This window comes from Pyxicephalus adspersus, chromosome 2, assembly GCF_032062135.1.
Source record: "Pyxicephalus adspersus chromosome 2, UCB_Pads_2.0, whole genome shotgun sequence".
Taxonomy (NCBI): domain Eukaryota; kingdom Metazoa; phylum Chordata; class Amphibia; order Anura; family Pyxicephalidae; genus Pyxicephalus; species Pyxicephalus adspersus.
The window spans coordinates 116,186,438-116,207,837 of record NC_092859.1 but is presented as its reverse complement, the minus strand read 5'-3'; the positions used below and the strand labels follow the sequence as shown (position 1 = coordinate 116,207,837).

Here is a 21,400-nt window from a genome sequence, read left to right as displayed (position 1 = left end):
GTTATCAGTTTAAACATTTTGTGGATTCTCATTATCAAATTTGTTTAGCATTAATGCAATATAACATAAAATAGTGTAGACAAATGTTTGAAATCAACCAATGTCATTTCTTGATAGGGTCCAAGAACGTAAAGCTGATCTCTACGTTTCCCTATCCCCCCACCTTTCTCTAACTGATTGCTGGCATTAAAAGCTAACCATAAGTGTCCTTGTGATCTCTGGGCAAAAAAACTGTGCAGGATTGGTTAAAGAAGTGGGAAGTGGGTTAATATTTGCTCCGAGATGGGCTTTAAAATAGATCGAATCACTGAAAAGTTTATATAAAATTTAATGTGATTCTAAAAACTAAAGGTCATTGTTTGGACATTTCCTGTTATAGGGTGAAAACTCTTGTGTCTCACATTTGTGACCTCTTTTGTCACCCTGTAAACTGCCAGAGTGCTGTGGTCCATATGGTCCACTGTTGCCACTATCAGAAAACTGATCCTAAGCGGTGATCTGCAACTGATGCTGGGGCAAGTACATGTACACTGGAAGTGTCTGAAAGGAGGAAATTATCAGCAGAGAGATGCAAAAAGAGTTTAAGAAGAAGAAGGTGAAAATAGAATTTTGTGCAAAACAAAACAGAGCAAATCCATTTTACTTACTGCTTTACAACCTAAAGGTTATTTAATTAACATTAAGATATTTTCAACATTCCTCCTTAGCTCTGTATTTAGTCTTGGTTACTATAGCCAGAGCATCAGTAAGAAAGTGATCAAAAGTCAACAATGGAAATCCACACATTTTTGTCTTATTATAATATTTTATAATTTATCATGTTGAATGTAAATAATATTAAACCACCCAATTTTACCAAATTCCTTCATTTCCAATTCTACAATATACAGCAATATGTGTCCACTAAAAACCCATTTATTGTGGAAGCAGGTACTTTTAATTGTCAGAGATTTTAGGTAACAGTCAATACAAACAGTTGGTCTCTTGGTTTATTTTTTACCATCAATCAGGGCACATCAGATGCAGCACAATGTTTTCAGCTTCCTGGCCAACGCATACAAAAGAGTAGACTCTTCTTTTGGTAATTCCAGAGATATACATTCATATGTTTCATGTTATGTTAAATCTGATTTTCAAATGCAATCTGCAGTCAGCTATGTTTCTACACAAAATATTTATTTTACACCTAATATGTATCACATAAGTAAAGCAGGGTTAAATAATCACTAGAATGTCTGTGCCTGATTTATTCAAACTCTGCAAGACTGCAGCAAATCTGAAATGGATCTGGTCCAGGATGTCAAATATTTGCCAACTAATACCAAACTATTTTTTAGGAAATACATTCCAGGTTGCATTATCGTCCAGTTTCCTCTATGAAAGACTAACTTCTTCAGTCTTGAAGAGAGAAGAGTAAATTAGGCCCAATGTATCAGTACCCACAGATAAAGTATAGGTGGCTATATGCTAAATCCTTGTATCCTTGTAGGGCAAACATAGGTTCATTTATTTTCTCTGTAATCTACATGTTGACATGGCTTCTACTGAATTATCATCCTACCACATCAGCAAGAATATATCAACTTGTGTTGTATTTAAATGTGACATTATCAGTTGTTAGATATGTCAACCGTTACTGGATGTATCTAACGAACACAAACCACAAGACTTGTCTTGAATTATTCCCTTATTCTGTTGAACCAAAAACAACTGCTACGTTTTATATGTGTCTGTGCATAAGTATGGGTATGAAACCTTTTCCCCTAAAACTCTGCACCTACAAGAGTGTAGAATGCTTGTCAAGACAAATGTTATATTTTGAGGATTCTAACCCATATCTCCTAAGTTGACATTGCACCATTTCTGTCCCTCTAAAACAGCAGTTTGACTTCCAAAGCCAGCCTTACTTACACTAAGCAGGAATCAGAAATGGGCAAAAGTCTAAACATCACTCATCTTTTACATAAAAGAGATGGAACTCAATGGTAAGGTGAGAGGGCCTCTCCCAGTGCTACACACTTTTAGTGAATGTGGCAGAGCAATACAATTCTAAAATCACCATAAACTGCTATGCCGCAGCCTACAGTACATTAGACATATACAGCATGCTAAGGGTAGAATTTGTGAGGAGAGCATACAAACACAGTTCTACTAACAGCATGTAAAAAAAGACCCACCAAACTGGACACATTGGCACTACTTGGCTTCAACCAGCAGCTAGACTTACAAAAGTGGAGTAGCAGACAAGCCACAAGGTAATGGTCAGTCCAAGGTTTATATGCAACTGAGCACAGCTGAATAGTTACATAGAAGTGTCGATTTGGGGAATAGAGGTTACTGCCAGATAAAGACAAAATAGCAACTTGTGGAGAACACGTAGACACAAAACACAGGAGATCAGGACAGGTAACATTCAGGATAGGCAAGTTCTGGAAATAAGTAAAACCCAAATACAACACAAAAATTTGTACACCCATGTGCTGGCAGACTTTATGATGAACAACATAGGAGTGACACATATTGCCTTGAAACACTAATCACCAGATGTTACCCTCTTCCGTCCCACCAACTTTCTTTGAATGAAGAACTACCAACCATATATATTTATGGGCCACATATTAGATAAACTTCCAGGGCCCAGCACTGGAAATGTCAAACTCTTCTGATCAGGCCCCAGTTCAGAAATACCCCTTATCCTCCCTGATGGCAGTTCTTAAGCAAGAAAGTCAATAACTTATATATTATCACATTTTAACAATGCTTTTGTGAACCCATGTTTCGATACCTAAACAACTAAAAAAAAAAAAGGTTTAGAAAAATATATGGTATTGTATCATGTCCATGTTAACATCCTATTCATGTATTCTTCAATTCCAGTAAAGTGTGCCAGGACACAAAACAACCAGAGTCAGAGTCATCATTACTAAAATGGCTGTATTCTCTGCTCACAATTTTCACATGCTTCATTAATTTTTCAACAACCCCCCCCCCCCCACACACACACACACACTTTTCAATCAGGGTACACAAGAACACTAGCATTCAGCCTTTGTCCTAATCTAAACTGAAGTTAATTTATCTGATATCAACCCTGAGGAAAATCCGATAAGGACTAATTGTAACCCATGGATGTTCAAACCTATGTCATGGACAATTGAGTTTATTTTTCAATACGTGAATTCTACACTTAGAACATTACACACTGCACACTCCCTAATAATTAGAGATGTACATCATACAAATCCAACTGTTTTTGGAACCTAGAAGATTTTCATACATTAAAAGTTGTTTTCAGTCTTGAGTCTTAAAGACATGCTATATTCAAACAAAGGGGAAAACTGCAGTTGCTGACTTTCTTCTACAAATACTAGTTGTCTGTCATTGTCAGGTCATTGGTCTAAAACACTGTTTCTCAACTAGGGTTCCTCTAGATTTCCTTGAACAAGGAGCAATTTGTGCCTCTTAGGTCAGTTTATTTGATAATAATGATCTGTTTGGTATTCTTCCCTTTGACCACCATACTAATGTACTCTGGGCTGCAGATATAGTAATTTATAGCAGGGTATATTTCAAGAGATTCCACCATCTTAAAAAGTTTGAGAAAGGCTGATCTAGAACAAACATTTATATTAGAAAGCAAAGCTATCTACACATGTCAGATTTCCACCCCAAGATGAAAAGTTGTGAAAATCTGACGCGTGTACAGTGATCCCTTTTGTTTACAGTGGTCTATGGAGCAGAACACAGCAGGGTGCCATTTGTTTATCCTTCCTCCTTTCTCTCTCAATAGAACAGAAAGACACAATGGGCCTGATTTTTGAGAGCTCTTCAGTGCTCATCAGTGAACCTGGGCGATCCAGCAAACCTGGAATGGATCTGGTCCAGGATTGAAAATATTTGCTAACAAATAGCAAATTACTTTTAAGAAATCCATTCCAGGTTTGCTAAATCACCTAGTTTTAGTTTCTAGTGTTTTGATGAAAATGTATCTTCTCCAGCCTTGGAGAGCTTTAATAAATCAGGCCCCGTGTAAACAAAATTTGTTAATTTATCTGTCACTGGAAGAGAACACAAAGGATCAGTGACAATCCTCTGACACCCATTGGACATCTGTACGAGACTTAAGAGTAAAGTCAGAACTCCAGATCTGCACGCATAGAACCAGGTGAATGATAAGTATGGACACCATTGGATTAGCAAGGTGGAAACCGTTTTACCTGACGTCCCATTATTCTTTCAGCAGCAGGATCTGTTAATGATGTAAATGGCAAATAATAAATATAGGCAAATGCTGGAATTGCCCTTCTTCTCACAGGTGCCTTGATGGCCCATTCCCTGGGGCATTTTTCACTTTACCCTTGCAGATTTATCAGAGTTCACTGTTCCTAGGTGCATTCTGCAGTGAATAGTATGGATTCACATTTCAGCACAGGTACATTTAGATTATATACACTGTACTATATTGCAATGTATTTGCAGGTACATGTCATAAATGTACAAATACACGTACAGTTTTAGCTTGTAGTCTGACATTACAGTTAGATCTAACATAAGATGGCTTATTTCCTTTTGTTGTGGTGATAACATAAACTACTTACAGCAATCTGATTTGATGTTAACTGCTTATCAGCATGTATTTTAGCTAGCGATAGGGTTGCCTTTAAATGATACAATTACACTTGCAACTTGTGCAGTGCAGAAGAGAAGACGCTAGGTAAAACACAAACTTTACTCTGTTTAATGTAACTTTATACTTATCACATCTTTTCTGAATGTACCTAGTATTTTCCAACACTGATGACACTGATTATCTTTCATCCATTCAGTTCCCGTTCAGTACAATCTTGTATGCACTCTATAAAGAGCAACAATTTTACTGATTAGGCTTATATTTTATCACACAATCTACACAAAAGTGTGGCAGAAGAACAAGTGTTTCTTTAATACAATTTATTGAGGATTTGTTGTAATGGCGTAGAAATGAGAGGTCAGGATGACTATATAGGGGCAAATACATCCTCTCTTACTGGAGTGAGACCTTTTATTTCTTGCAGGATGAGGACTTTACTGGTTATAGCAACAATCATTCTTGCAGCTTCAGCTGCAAACTTTCTTGATGAAGAATGGAGCACCTGGAAAACTAACTATGGTAGGTGAAAGCAATTTTAAAATTTATTGCAAATATTATTGCAATATAAATAGAAAAAGAAGGAATATATATTATACTTTAACTACAGTTTTAGTTAAACTTTAGGTTGTTATCCAAATATATCTACAACAAAATATAAAGTGTAGATATAAACCAGGAATACTACATTTTATTAATATTAAAATTATTATTATTCAGGAGCCAAGCTTCCATTTGTTTTCATATTACCTTTAATCCATTTTGCAGTGCTAAAATTGCAATGCTTTGTATTTGTATCTTTCTCCCCAGAAGGGTAGCAATGATTCTGCTGGGATCATTTGATTAGGTTTGATCATTAAGGAAGACTGGTTACAGCTCCACGACTAAGGGTTTCTATATTCCACAACAAACAGCAACGTGCAGAATAAACAAGTAAAATGGGATCGAGAAGGTAGAAAAAATGTAAAAAGGGTATGGCAGAACAAAAAAGTAATAAAGAAAAATAATGCGTGGACAATCTCTTTAGTACGCTGGCCTCTATTTAGTTGACACATCAAATAGCTAGATTAATATTTTATGATAGTCTTTTTCCCCATCAGCTTCATTAAAGTAAAATTAAATTGCTTATTTGGTCCTCGATTTTATAGTACAAGATATGTTATGGCTGGTTTTAAAGAGTTGGGAATCTTCACTCAATAAATTTAGTAAAAATTTACTTCAATTACCAATCGTGTGAGATTATTGTTTCATTCTGAATACCAAGTCATGTAAAGATTAAATAAATTAACAAGGATATGCTTTATTGTCTAATTGATATGAATCAGACTCATTTATCTGTAACTCATACAATATTCCTAATTACATTCACATCTCCAATTTACATTTTTACAACAAACACAAGAATGATAAAAAGCTACATGGTTTTGGAATACAAAAGACATCTCCTCCTTTGTGGTAAACCTTGTACAATAGGGAAATACAGGTTACATACCATATTGGCTATAGTGAATGCCAAAGAATCAATGCTGATTGAATTTTACAATTTGTGTGTTCCTTGGTTTCCTCTGCAGAAAAGAAATACGTTAATAGTAAGGAAGAAGGTGTTCGAAGGCAAATTTGGGAGGAAACTTGGCATAAAGTACAGAAGCACAATAGCTTGGCTGAGAAAGGATTAAAGAATTACACTTTGGCAATGAATATGTTTGCTGATATGGTGAGTCAAAATGTTTATGGGACTGTAGGACAGTTTACTTGCAAGTCGCTTACTATTTTTTGGGGAAATACTGAACAACAACACCTAAATAAAATAAAGCAAAACAAGATCCTATCAAGCTTTATTATATAGGAGCAGAGGCCGGTCATTTAGCAAAGCTCTTTAAAAAAAACTGTATATTAATTTTGCAGAAAGTAAATAATGGTAAATAAGAATTATTTTACTCTTTGAATATCCAGTCATGTGTGAGGGAAACTATTAGTGTGTGATTGGTTGATTCAAATAAACACAGCTTCAACTAGTTACTAAGTTCTGTGAACATCCAGTTAGAAAAGTTAATAGTTTGTATGTCTGTTGCAAATGTTTGTTTTAAAGATTTTAGCAAACAGCAAGGTATGAAGGCTTAGTAGCTCGTATTTTCACCTGGCATACCAAGGGTTCCAGGTTTGAATTTTGGCCACGACACTATCTGCATGGCAACTGTATATCTCCCCGTGTTTGTGTGGGTTTACTCCCACATTCCAGAGACATGTCAGTAGGTTTCTCCCCACCCAGTTGGCATTGGACTATGATAAGGCCAATAGATTTGTAGCTAATTACATATAATGACATGACTCTGGACCTTGTAAACAGCTGTATAATATGTTACAATTATATTAGATTATATTGATGAAATAAGATAATATTAGTAATTCAAAGCATGGAATATCACAAGGGAGGAAACAATATTAAGTTTCTAACTCTTACAAGACTATCAGTCATGGTTCAACAAGCAAGTGTCATAGCGTTTTAAACAAAGGCATCCATAAGGTGTTGTTATTAGGACAGGATTGTTGAAACCAAGTTGTTATTGTAGATTAGGCTTTCAGGTTTTCTAGAGGTCCCTGAGAAATGACAGATTTTTCTCCATGTGCAATGACAACCAATGTAAGAGGACATTTTCCAAATAACCAATGTAATGTGGCATTTCTCTTCTGACCATTAATGGAAGAGGATATTTCATACACACATAATACTGTAAATCTCATTTGTTTAAAACCATGATCATTTTTGGGTCTAATGGTGGAAATGTTGAAATGATCCAAAGGTTGCTATTGATATCTCAAGTATTTCCAAAATTGTGTTTATTTTTGATTTAACTATATATTTTTTTTATTTTTCAATTGTGGTTTTGGAAGTAAAAATGCCAATACAATTATAGATATAGATATGTTTGTTACAGTTCATACCTGTTGTGAGATGATGAAGAATGATGATGAAGATGTCATTTAACTGCAAGCAGAGGTTGTTGCTGTTGTAGCCTTTCTTGCATCATGTATCAGTGGATGTCACTGGCATTTTAGGAATGCTCCAGTAATACTTGTGATGGTGATGAAAAAAAATCAATAATAAAACCAAAATAATTCATTTTAAGGCAAAGCTGCTTAAAGGTAGTAAAACGTTTGTGAAAGAAATTTTATTGGAATGTTATGGGCTAGTGTTCCCTGGCTTGTGTCACTGCATTACATTCGCTTTCTGTTATAGTACATGTTAGATTGTTGCATAGAAAATCTCAAACAATTCTTTAAAGAAAACTATGTTAATCACACCTTTTATATGCTTTATTCATATATAAATGTATAATGAATAATATAATTCTTGTTACAGACTGTTAAAGAACTGATACCAACAGCATGTAATTCAAAGCGGATTCAGCCAAAACAAGATACAAAACCAGAATCGTCTTCAAATTTTACTTGTGATAGTAAGAAAAAGATTAAAAATGTTGTGGATTGGAGAACATCAGGATGTGTCTCCCCTGTAAAAAATTCAGGGCTGTACTGTCAAGCATGGTGGGCTTTTAGCACGGTAAGTAAACTTTAAATATTTAGAACAATTTGAAAACTTGACAACATTTTGTCAGATACATTCATCCAATGTAAAACCTTCTCATGGCTACATACAAACAACTGCACTAAAAGCACTAAAACAGACACTTCAGCAAAATAAGTATATCTGCCAGAATGTATTTGTGAAATAGATTTCTAATACAATTACTAATTGCTACAAAATCAGATTACTTTGATCACTCTTGGATCTTGGATATGGCTGCATTGGTAAGCAATGTGATTTTGGAGAAAAGTCTCCCAAGCACAATCCATCTGCTTTGTTGGGATGCTCAAGACTGCAGACATAATAGTCTTTTTATTGTAATACACTGATGAATCCTGCAGTTAGTCATTATATAAATAACAAAAACATTTTATATTTTCATTATTGTGTTGGATCACCTTTGTCAAAATATATAATGGATATTGTAATACAGGTTCTTTAACCTCCCTGGTGGTCTAATTATGTCAGTATTTTTATGCCAAAAGTGCTACATTGCTTTGCAAGGCAATTTGTTGTTTAATATTGTGGGTCTGGATTCTTAGAAATAACTCCTGGTATGATAAAGTTTGAAACATATAACACTAATTAAAAACACTGAAATTTCACATACCTCATACATTTATTTGGGACAAATGGCCATGGTGTGGCTTTAAGGTCCATGGTTATACAGAGTTTTAGGCTTCTTATTGTATGCAGAAGCCTTTTTAAACTTCTTACCCCTGAGGGGCCCTTGTTAATGCACGTTCAGGTCTTGGGGAGCTGCTAAAACCATTTAATTGGGTGTCAATGGGGAAAAAAGCCTCCTAAAATTGCAAGCAGCCTACAGACTTCCCCCCTACAGTGGTGGCTAGAGTACTGCCAAGATAGATAATCTTTTGTGACAATCATCTAGTTTGTACAGTTGACAATCAAAAATCCGGTAATCTCTTGACCTGGGGAGTGCTAGATTTTTGGAAATTCCGGATTTTTGAAGACTATACTTACCTCCACACACAGGCCAGCCTTCCTCTCGCAGAACCCGTGGACATCTGGCACAATTCCAGGGAGCAAGCAGCAGGGACATCTCAACGTGTATTTAGTTTAGCAAGCAAGACCTAACAGCTGTTTCTGCAAAACAGCGCCATGAAAACATAGGTGGCCAAATAGTGTACTGCAGCACCTGTATTGAAAATGTGATCTGCAATTAATGCCGTAAAACTGAAGGAACTGGATTATTGATGGCCAGATTTTCAATTGTCAACTATATATGGAGCTATAGGAAACATACTTAGAACCTTCAATGGTCAGAAAACAAAGAACTGGTAAAACAATTTCCAAGCAAAGTGACAACACAGAAACCTGGAAATTAAACCTGGGAGGAGTCAGAGATCTTTTAATGCCTCAGAAAGAGAGATCATCCATGATGCTCCGTGTACTGTGTGTGCTGTCTGTCTATCCCTCCGCTGTGTGTGCTGTGTGTGCCGTCTGTCTGTCTCTGTGATGTGTGTGCTTCCAGTATGCTTTTAATATTATTTTGCTATATTTTGGTTTGTTTTCACTGCCACTAATACTATCCATGATAATTATATCAATTATACTGACAGTCTTACCAAGGTAAATGATAGAAATACCTTTAAAACATTTCAACAACAAGAACACAATATAAATAAAATGTAAAACATGACACATCTGGACTTGGAGAACTGTTCATACATGCTTAAAGAATCTCTGACATTTTTTCATTCTTTAAATGATCACATGGTAAAATGTCAACCATCACACTTTTAATTATTTCAGTGCAGTGACTCATTCCTTTCTTTTTGTTACATCACCTAAAAACCTTGCCTGTTAATGAAAAGGTATTAAATGGGCTGCACTTCCAATCAAACTTTAGCTTAGTGAAACCTTATTGTTGAACGATCAGTCGCCAAAGATTACTGCAATTTGCCTATTCTCATTGCTTAACCAAATAAACGTAATACATTTTAAGAAATATCTTTGCAAATGTTAACCTTAAAAATGCTTGAAAATGCAACAATGCAGATATCAGACATGATGTCATTCAATCTCATCTAATTTTTGTATTTGTCTTTATAGGTGGGTGTCCTGGAATCACGTTACTGTATTAAAAAGAAGCAATTAATAAAATTTAGTGAACAACAATTGATAGACTGTAATGACGGCAATGATGGCTGCTGTGCAGGCTCATTTGAATCAGATTTTAAATATGTAAGCCAAAAAGGGATCATGGCGAGCAAGAATTACGAATACAAGGCTGGGGTAAAGTAGTATTTTATGTATTCTTTTTTTACATTAAAAACTGTTGTTTAATGTTTAATACTGTGTATTCACAGAATGTTAGCTTGATCACCAAAACTCTTAAGAGCCATTCACATTTGTAATTTGGAGCAAAATGCAGTAAAGTGTTTGTTCTGTGTGTAGTGAATTGTTGTGTTATTATCCCTGTGCAGTGTACATTAGTGGTCAGCATAGCACAACATAAAGTTTATTGTGGTATACAGCATTGCAAGAAAGGGGTTGTGTGAGTTTTTTTGGTCTACTAAAGTTTATTGTGCTATGGTAAGCTGCTTTAACACCGTGCACAATAATACAAATCCTGCAATAGATTGAGAATAGGTCCTTCATGGTAAGCTATATTTTTATGTACTATATTTTTATATATATCTTTAACTATTTTAAATGCTAAAAAGGTATATATTATATATATTTTTTTAAAAATGTTATCTCTGTATTGATATGTCTTACAATATTTCTTGTATGTATTTCACAATGTGTGATTGTATTATTGATTGACATTTTTATTATTTGGAACTAGTAAATATTGTCATAGTATAATTTCATACAATAGGGGCTATAACAATATGCATATATTGTGAAGCATGATAAGATTTTGCCATATTAAAAAAACATATAGAAGTTTGGACCACAATGAAATCACTATGGACATCAAATAACCAACCACAAGTAGTCATGGTTTAATTTTAACTTCAGACATCTAATGTGTACTAATGGGAGTAGAAGCTGCCATACTGGGTCCTCCTCTTCTCCTTTCTACTGAGAAGCCTTTATTTATGGAAATCCCTTTTTCTGCCACTCAAAATGATGGTAAACACATGATTTAAGATACTGTGGGCCTAATTTATCGAAGCTCTCCAAGACTGGAGAGAATAAACTTTCATCAATAAACCTGGGTGATCCAAAAAATCTTGAATGGATATAGTCCAAGTTTGGAAATATTTGCTAACAAATAGCATAAGATTTTAGGAAATCCATTCCAGGTTTGCTGGATCATGCAACTACACTGATGAAAGTGCATCCTCTCCAGTCTGGAAAGCATTAATAAATCAGGCTCAATGACTGGGTGTGTTTACAAGACTTTATTCTTAATTACGGTATATACTCAAGGTTTTCTTTTAAAAATAATGACAGGCCGCAGCTTAGTTCCATTAGCCAAATATGACAGAACAACTGTGAAATGTTTTTTTTTCCCATTTCCTGTGGTTCTGAGGAAAATAGTTTTGTCTCCTAAACTTGCCACAGTCCTGAAAATCAAAAGTCATAGGTGTTTCATCCATATTCCCAATATCTCCCAGGTCATAATTATGAATCCTTCTTTGTTTTTTGATGAATGATTGGAATGACATCACTTTTTCTTCAAGGTCTTCCGGCAACTTTTGAAATCTTTGTTTTTTGTCACAAACAAAGGCCAAATCTTTTCATGAAGTGGGTACACCATCCTGCTGATGCAGTAAATTCTTAGCCATTTGAAGGGCATGTATGCGAATTTCTCTGCGTGTAATGCAGTAACCATTTTGACGATACTCCATAACCCATTTATGCATTATAGTCTCTAGAGCCCCATATGAAGCGGTTAAAACACGTCAAGCTTTTATAGCCTTTGGAATCTTTTCCAAGTCAGCCTTCATTTTCTGCCAATCCCTCACTAGTTTTTCATTAACACAAAATTCTCTACTTGCAATACTGTTATTGCTCTCTTCTGCTCTTGACACAACCTTGAGTTTGAAACCAACTTCGTATGACCTACATTTTTGTTTTGGTCCGGGATTAGTGGTACCAGTAGCCATTTCTATGGTAAGGGGATTAAAAAAAGAACTTTACAGTTTCAGATAAACAACAGCCATAATACGGTAAACACCGCCATCACGCTATAGCGCTGATATATTACGCAACACTTTCCAAAGTTCATAATCATGTGACTAGCTGTCACTGGCTCACAATCTAATGTTCCTACCATAGTCATATGTCTTTAATACAGTCTAAAGGTCAATTTTAGGGGGAAGCCAAATAACCCAACTGTATGATTTTTGCAAACATGGGGCGAAACTTTTAACCTAATGCAGATAGTGTCCTGGCCTAGCGCTTTAAAAGCCAGAGAGCTAACCTCTGAGCCACTATACACACTGCAACCCATGGCCTGTGCAAACATAGCCTAACTTTTCTGCATGGCGTTAGGAAAATCACTTTGAGACTATTTGTCTATATTAGGCTGTCCATTACATTACACACAGTGCCCCTCCCTTTGGATGATTATCTTTATAATGCGTTATCATTTCTTCTTTTATCATTTTTACTTTTCACACACTAAATACTTTAAGCAGACCCCCTCCTATAGGACTATATGGTACTCTCACCTGCTGGCATGATTGCACTCCCCTCTTTGCACACACTAAAGACGTGCTGAAACTCCAGAACTACGCCCTTCTCTGCTCCAGCCTTCCTACAGGCAGGACACAGGGCGGTATTGATGTTCCACCCTGCAGTGGCCTCACGCTGTCACGAATCCCGGGCTGAAGTCACGCTGTCGCGGGACCTGGGCTGAAGTCAGGCTGTCGTGGGTCCCGGCAAGGCAAGGTAAGGTAATTCACCAGCAATCCTTCTTAGGACGGGCAAAAGAAGGGCTGCCCCCTCTTCCAGCACGTCTTCCTGGCAAGGTTATTCAGCTCTTTAACAGCACTGGGTGACTGAAAGGGTCTGATAGACTCCATTTTGTGGCCTGAGACACTCCATTTTGTTTCAGTATTTAATCATGAGAACTGAATATATTCCTTGGTTATTTAGACTATATATGTATAAACATGATGTTCTGCCAAATAAGTGTCCTTGCTGACATCTGCTAAATCAGATATTGCTGACAATTAAACAATAACAAGATGTCTTGTATGTGTCTGAAACAATGTAGCAAAGCGATTTTGTATTAGAACAAAGATACTATTATCTCTCTACTGTGGTAAATGAGCACGCACAGTGATATTTGGTTATGTTATAAAACTAGATGTTTGTTACAATAAAGTTGGAGATTGCTTGATACCGTACAAATGTGTGTCAGTGATTCTTCCCGGGCGCCTGTTCTGATGCACTAAGGGATACTGGGATGTGAGAGATCTGAGAGGAATAAGAGCCAAGAAACCTGCAGATCCTTTCAGTGACTATACCGGGTAGCCTGACTGGAGTATAATTCGAGGGTGACTTTTTCAGCATATTTTTGGTGCTGAAAAAGTCGACCTATACTCGGGTATATACGGGAAGTTCAGTGCATTTCCTCCAGTTCAGAAGACACATTTTCCTCTTTTTTGCAGAAACCACATCACTTTTTAAATCAACCATTTAACTAGTCAGTATTTAAGAAATGTGATGTCAAGCAGCTGGCAAACAGATTTCTAGCAGTGACATACAAATGAAAAGGATGTGATTTCTGAACTTGAAGACAGAGTAGAAACAACATCCATTATCTCTATAGAACAAGTATTTTCATACGCCATTTAATTACAATTTTTCACCCTTGTAACAACATACGGTAGGATATTTTTTGTACAGTACTAAATATCTGTTTTTTTCCTTTTAGCAATTTGAGTGTGAATACAACCCCATGAAAACGGTAAAAATAAAGGTCAACAAATACTACACCCTCATAGGAGAAGAGAGTATTGCTAATGAAGTGGAAACTAATGGTCCAGTTGCAGTAACTATGTATATAACTCCTGAATTTTTCTTGTATAATGGAGGTAAATGGACTTACATGTGCTCAATATTGTTAGTTTTATGTAATGTGTAAATGTATACGCAACATTTGTAGGTGCAACATTATTTAAACATTACAGTTGGTTGTTTAAAAAACATTCTTTACTAACATTCTGCCTTATTTCATGACCGCTCTAAAACAGCGTCCGTGGTCTGCGAGAAGATGTCCCCCATACAAATCCCAGGCTCAGGTCTGCGATGGGAGAGTGGGCAGGGTTATGTCATGATCACGTCACTACGGGGGAGGTTTCTCCCTCTTTGACACCCGGCCGGTAATTTTAGTGGTCCACAGGAATGAAAAGGTTGGCGACCACTGCTCTAAAGAGTATCATGCCAAATTCCCCTTCTAAACATTCCAGATTTTGCAGGACGGACAAGCTATGTCTATTCTACAGTAAAACCAACTGACCTGCTTGTAACCTGGATTTTTGTTCTATTGTACAAACATATAAGTATCAGCTAAAGTATTTTTATTTTCCTTATCCTGCTCCTTCAAAAAGACTCATGTGAGTGTGCCAGCTACTACAATACTGAATACCAGAAGCCACTATGGCTAAGCATCTTGGTTTGTGGATTACTAACGTGCACATGGATATACAGTACAACAGTATCCTCTCCAGGCTTGGAGAGCTTTAATGAATCAGAGCCTTTTTGTTTAGTTAAATGAATATGTTACCCAAAGCTTATGAAAATCTTTTGATTCTTTTCAGGAGTCTTTGATGGAGAATGTTTCTCAAATGGTCAAGCTGGAATGACAATTGTTGGTTTTGGGTCTGCTTGTGGAACAGATTATTGGCTCCTCAAAAACAAGTAAGCTGCCTTCTGCGATGATCAATAAGGGCCAAATTAGATTTTAAACCAATCTGCGCTGCAAGTAATGCGCTGATGCAGGATGTATTAAAAAAAATCACTCTATCTAATGTACTGTAGTGTCAATTCACAAATGCATAATATGTGTGGTACTTTAATTAATTTACATTTTGGTTCAGTTTTGATTTTCAAAAGTGCTGGCAATTCTCATACAAAATTCCTATGGGATAAAACAGCAAATACATGTAATATAAATAATTTGGCATAGTAAACTGGCTGCTTACTTCCTTTTAAAATTGCATGTAAAGAATTTGTAGGGATGGTATTGGAGCTCATAAAGGGTGGGTGATGTCACCCCATCTGTCATTTTATTATGTTCAGGTCTGGTGAATGGCCATTCAGGACTGAGAACTGCTTCATAGGACCAATGCCTCTCATATCCAGAAGTGAAGGGCATTTTGTAGTGTCTGCAATAGATTTAAAAAACAGTGGGGAAGCACAGCAAAGCCAAGTTCCTAGAAGTGGGTTAACAAGCCACTTCAAACCTGATTGTCCAAAGTGGCAGTGTCTTTTTAAGAGTGGCTTCAGTATTTCTTGTTAAAAAGAATGGCTATCCTGCAAATTAAGCAACTCTGATCTGCATATTTGTTCTAGGTATGTGGCTAAGGTCTTTCTGCAGTCATTAGATCAGTAAAAGTGCCGACTGGTGTTATTAGGAGAGGTCAGCAGCAACAGCTTTTATACTTCCATAGTAAAGGTTCACTTAAAGCTCAAATCCACCTTCAATCTTGCACAGTTGTTCAGGCGTCTCTCATTTCCTGAAATTGCTTAACTTGATTTCACTGCACACTGTGGGTTCCTTACTTACTTACATTAAAAGTCAAATAGAGCCCACCATACATCCTGGCTGGATTATGTCCAGCATCTTCTAGCTTTTTTTAAAGCATTTTTCCCTGACACTTTACATAATTTTATTACAGTTCTTTCAATCATGGAGGCTTAGCATCTTGTATGGGTGTAACTTGGGGTGGTGTGAATTCAAATACGTTCTACCTAGGAGTGCATACTCCTCCAGAGTGATGCAAGTACAAGAATACAAGAGTACTTTTTCATATCTGCATAACCTCTTCTAAATGCCAGCCAAATGCTTGCTGGAAGGCTGAGGGCCCTTGAGAGAAGGTGTGATGTTTTCAGGAATCTGTGCAAAGCAACCTGCCACCCCCTCCTACAAGCTGTCATCTACCTGAATTGCATTAAAAGGCACAGAGGACCAATGAGGAAGTCACTTGGTCTAAAATATTGTATGCATTTAAAATGGAAAAAAGGAACAGGGAGGAACCAGGTATCCCGTAATAAGTGTTCAGGCTACCAAGTCAGCCTAGAATACAGATAAACAGAAGAGCAATTTTGTCTAACTTTATTCATTTCTTTTTTTACCCAATAGTTGGGGGAAAAAATGGGGTGAAAGCGGCTATGTGAGAGTGAAACGCAACAACAATCATTGCGGGATTGCCAACACTGCAGTAGCTGGAGATATCGTGGGTTCAAAATAAAGGAGAAAAGAAAACACCAACGTTATATCTTCCTTTATTCTGTATATTCATATCCTCACTCCCCTGAGAATATTAAGACTGCATTTTGCACCTTCTTGATAGATGAGGATGGAAAGCTAACATGTTATTTTTTCTTATTTGCTTTATCTTAAGGTTCACTGTAAATAATTCTTCACCTGTCATTTCCTTTTAAAGTTTAAAGTTATTCAGTCATCCTTTTATTATAGCATGAAAAATTACCAGGTAATCTGACATAAATGGTAATTGTTATAATAATAACTGTCATTTAATGTAAGTATTTAAACAAAAGGTGGAGTTATACTTTAAGTGAATTGTTTTATGGCTTGTTTTTTAATGCATTATTTACATTATTAAAAACTGTGCATGATTTGCATTAATTTGTTATTTTTCTTTGTTGTCTTAAAATCATAAACAAATGTGATCTTAACATAAAGCACCGTGTTTGTCAACCAGGATTCTTCCAGAGGTTGCTAGGGGTTTCTTGAGCAATGAGCAGTTTGTAAATCTCAGGTCAGTTTAACTGACACCCATGATTTTTGTAAAGGTCACATTCTTCCCAATGGTCAGCATGTAAGAGATATTCCTCCTACCAACCACCACACTAATTTACTGGGGATATAGTGAATATAGCAGGGGTTCCCTGAAGACTTAAAATGTATTGCAAGGGTTCTCCAATGTTAAAAAGGTTGAGAAAGCCTGATATAAATAACTAACATCAAATAAATATTTTTTAATCATTTGAATAATTTTACAAGTTGTGGAAACTGGTGATAAAGCCACCTGTTGCTTTTCAGTTTCCAGATTACATTTTTCTATATCATTTAGCAAATGAATACCATTATCCGACTATGTAGATGTACTGTTAAATTTAAATGCCAGCCACAATTATTTTATTGTTTTAGACAGAGTAGAGAATTATTGTCTCAGTCTTTGCTATGGAGCACTACCTGAATTGTGGGGGCACAGGCAACTTTTAACAGCAACAGCCCTAACGATGGGAGACTGTTTAACTCCTGAAACATGTAGGCTTATGTGTGACTATTGGCTGTTTGGTGCTTCAAATTTCGACTTAGTTTACAAAAGGTCACTTAGTCAAGATCAGGTAAATATGTGAGTACAGTGAGTAAAATTCTGCCAAATTCAATTGTTTGTTTCATTAGTTTCTGACACTTTAGGGGGTAAAACATGGAGAAATTTGCATGTATTGCAGGGATGTTTTGCATACATTTTATGTATCATGGACATCCACATTAAAAGAAAACATTGTGGAATTGTTAGAACCTTTGTTAGGTTTATATAGATCTCAGTGTCCCCATAGAGAAGATCTCTTCTTTTTCCACTGTCATTGAAACAAAAAGAAAGGAAAACTTCCCCAACAGGTACAGCAGTAAAACCTCACAGAGAATCTTACCCTTCCCTACATTGTCCAAAAAAGTCGACATTGATATTACAAATGCATTATGCAGAGTACTATAACAAGAGACTTTTAAAAATGCAGTGTTTAAGCTTAATTCAATAAAGCCACATGCAATATCTAATTTTCCTACTTATCAATCACCATTCCCTCATATGGATCTGATGTCACTTTGCATCATTGGAAGTATTGCTTTTCTTTGGCACATTAAAATATATGGCTGTTTATACAGTGCTATAGAAACATTTGTAAATAAGTTCTTTGTAAAAGTTTTAAAGGTTTAGGATAGTTTGAAAAATGTACCCAACATGATATATAAGAGTGGCAGATAAAGTGTATGTAAAATAGGTATCTTATTGTTCTTTTATTATATATATTACCCCTTAACAAAGTTTAAAGTTCAAGAGAAGCTGACATCCAAGTGACACAGCTTTGCAGGGTTAGCAGTGTCAGTACGGAAAGTTTTATAGTGTCATTTTTAACCCTGTATAATAACATATAATATATAATATGCTTAATTCAGGGTCCATTACGATTTTTTATAGACAAATAGGGCACAGGAATCCTTCATATTGGGAATATTACTTTTTATTGCAGTGAACTACCGGTAATAGATAATAATAAATTGCATTGCAGTTTTTAGGTATAACAATACCAAGAAATTTTTGGAGGTTGTACTCACATAGCTTTGGATGATAAAACACACATTTGTGTGGTGCTGAGTTTTCTAGTAAAAAAGATAATATATACATGAAATGTAAGGATACCAGCAACCACAGGGAAGATTCATTGTGCTACATGATATTACAGCCAGTTTAAGCTCGAGGCAAATATTAAAAAAAACAAGATTTGACAGCTAGTTTTTCAGGATACAGAAAGGAATGACTACATTTTACAATGGGTAAAAATCTAACTAAAATGGCATTGCAAGTTCAGGTGACATGAATTGAGATGACCCGGAAAAAGAAAATGGTGGTACTAGACAGAACAGTGAGTATTGGAAAGAGGGAAGCTGACCTAGTGTAGGATATGCTGGGCAGTTTGTTGACAGATCAAATGAAAAAAAAAATGCTTCTACGAACATTCTCATTAAGTAGATATAGCCATAAGGACACATCTGAAGTTAGGCTGGATTCACACTGGCAGTGAACTTGCATTTACTGCTTCCTCATGCCAGGAACCACTGCTGTATGAAGAAACTGCTAGGCCTGAAAAAGCCAGCAGATACCACCTGTTACCAATCCCAGGTGCCCAGCAGTTGGTAGTAGTCACTTGGGAGTGGTAAATGGTACAGTTTTTTACTGCTAATGTGAACTAAGCCTAACTTTTTGCCCTACATTCATCACACTATTACACTTTATTATTATCACTACAAGGTAATACATGCTTAAAGCGTGCATAAACACAGAATTTTCACTTTACATAAAAGGGTAGACAACCCTTTTTTTTTTAAAGAAAAAATTCTGTTTGTTTTTGTTTTTTTTTAAGTGCAACATCCTTTTTTTTTAAAGGCAATCAAGAATTAATGGGAGTGCAGAGCCATTTAGGATACCCACATCACGCATTCTGGGAGGCGCTTGGCTGCTCCTTCTGCGTATGCACGAGCATCTTGGGCATGTGCAGAAGGAGCCCTTTCATCAATAGGGAAAAAAATTGATGATCTCACATATGTGCAGGGATATCTGCAAGTTTTTTCCCAATCTACGTCACCCGATCTAGCACCTACACAGTGTGAGATCCAGTGACGTGGGAGAAGAACTAGGAGGAAGAGAGGAGAAGATGGCGGCGCCTGACGCTCCCTCTGCGCCAGCCCGAAAACGGATACTAAGAAGACGCGGGAGACGATGCATCCTCCTAATGGACAGATTGATCTGTGGGCTTGAAGGTAAGTGTGATTTTATTGTTTTGGGTTTACTTCCGCTTTAACAAAATACTGAACACTTGAAGGATCAAAATACAGGAGCACTGGACAATTGGGGCATAATAAAAAAAATGGAAAAATTGGACATAATAATGAGACAGGAATTAGAAAGTTGGAACAAAGTATAGAGGGATGGTGGAAAAAGGTTTAGCTTTACTAGGAGTCACTAGTCAGGAACATTAAGTGATTCTCCTTTTCTTGTGTAGCTTTTGCTTTAAATCAGATACTTCCCATAGTATATTCCTAATTAAATAAAAATATATATTTCACAATTTGTAACAGTTACTGTGGGAACATTGCAAAACTGTTCATAGTTCGGGGTAAAAGGAATATGCCACAGAAGAGGTATTAGGCGAATATTAAGAAAGCAGTGAATGTGATTTTTTTCTCACACTTATGGAAGGAGAATATTCCACTTATTGTTTATGACAGTTGTGAGAATTCTTCAGGTACAGCCAGGGAAAAAGTGTAGTGTTGGGGACTTGAAAAATAAAAACACATTTTAACTTAGGGACCTAATGGGATCTACAATGGGATCCAATGCTCAAAATACCTAAAGGACACAAGAAAATGTTTTCCTTTAAATAAAAGTAATCTTTTACAGGAAAATTTAAACCCACATATTTTCACTTTGGGGGCCTAGGTTGAACACATTGTTCTTCAAGAATAGAAAAAATGTCAAATGCCCAGCAAATGTGTATATTATGTGTGCATATTAGACCACAATTCAAATTACAGTATTTGTATCTAATTATATTCAAGGAGATGAATAGAAACTGCAAACAACTAGCACTTTTATGGTAGGGATGTATTTCTGTACATTAAAGGAGGTGTACCATGCAAAGTATGTCATTGCTTTAATCGGTGGGTATAGTGAAAGGTGGGTGTAGTGACATAGTTTCTTGTAACACACATTTTCTTATCTTTCAGCAACATCTTCTTCTGTGGATCTCAGCATTTAGTCCTTTACATCCCAGAGCTGCAAATAAATTTGATGCTGGAAGACTTCAAATGAATGGGAGTGGTTTGGACTGTAGCTGAGCCTGCAGCAGAACTGCAGTTCGATGCAGGAATGGCCTTTAATGGGTTCCATTAGCAGCCATTCATGGCCAGCGGTGTAGGCCCAGCACCAATTCTGAGCTGGGAGAATATCTGATCATTTAAAGATAGTTCAGGCAGTTTAATTTTTACGTATCTTCCACCTAGTTTTATGCAACACTGCACTGTGATCACCACATGCATGAAGGCACTTATAGCCTGGGCTAACAGAAAATGGTTGGATAACACTGGGGGACATTTAGTCTGGATTAAGTAATGGCCACTCCTGGAATAAGAATAGTTTATAAAAAGAACAGCACCATGCCAATATTGCAGTTACAGCAGCAGATATTTTTAGGGAAATTTTTGTCCATATATATATATATATATA

General features: G+C 36.3%; 1 protein-coding gene across 1 annotated transcript; it reads left to right on the top strand.

Moving 5' to 3' along the window:
• The first annotated feature begins 4,641 nt into the window (after window positions 1-4,641).
• Window positions 4,642-17,009, top strand: LOC140324272 (cathepsin L-like proteinase). Its single transcript, XM_072402012.1, has 8 exons — window positions 4,642-4,714; window positions 5,055-5,149; window positions 6,199-6,341; window positions 7,989-8,189; window positions 10,290-10,472; window positions 14,077-14,236; window positions 14,963-15,062; window positions 16,507-17,009. The coding sequence occupies exons 1-8, from the start codon at window positions 4,665-4,667 to the stop codon at window positions 16,613-16,615; spliced, it is 1,041 nt and encodes a 346-aa protein (XP_072258113.1). The 5' UTR covers window positions 4,642-4,664; the 3' UTR covers window positions 16,616-17,009.
• Window positions 17,010-21,400: the final 4,391 nt, after the last annotated feature.

Excerpts from the sequence above, each read along its gene's own strand:
- LOC140324272 (XM_072402012.1), top strand. The coding sequence starts at position 4,665 with ATGATACAATTACACTTGCAACTTGTGCAGTGCAGAAGAGAAGACGCT. Across the intron at positions 8,190-10,289 it reads CATGGTGGGCTTTTAGCACG|GTGGGTGTCCTGGAATCACG; the intron begins GTAAGTAAACTT and ends TTGTCTTTATAG. Across the intron at positions 14,237-14,962 it reads ATTTTTCTTGTATAATGGAG|GAGTCTTTGATGGAGAATGT; the intron begins GTAAATGGACTT and ends GATTCTTTTCAG.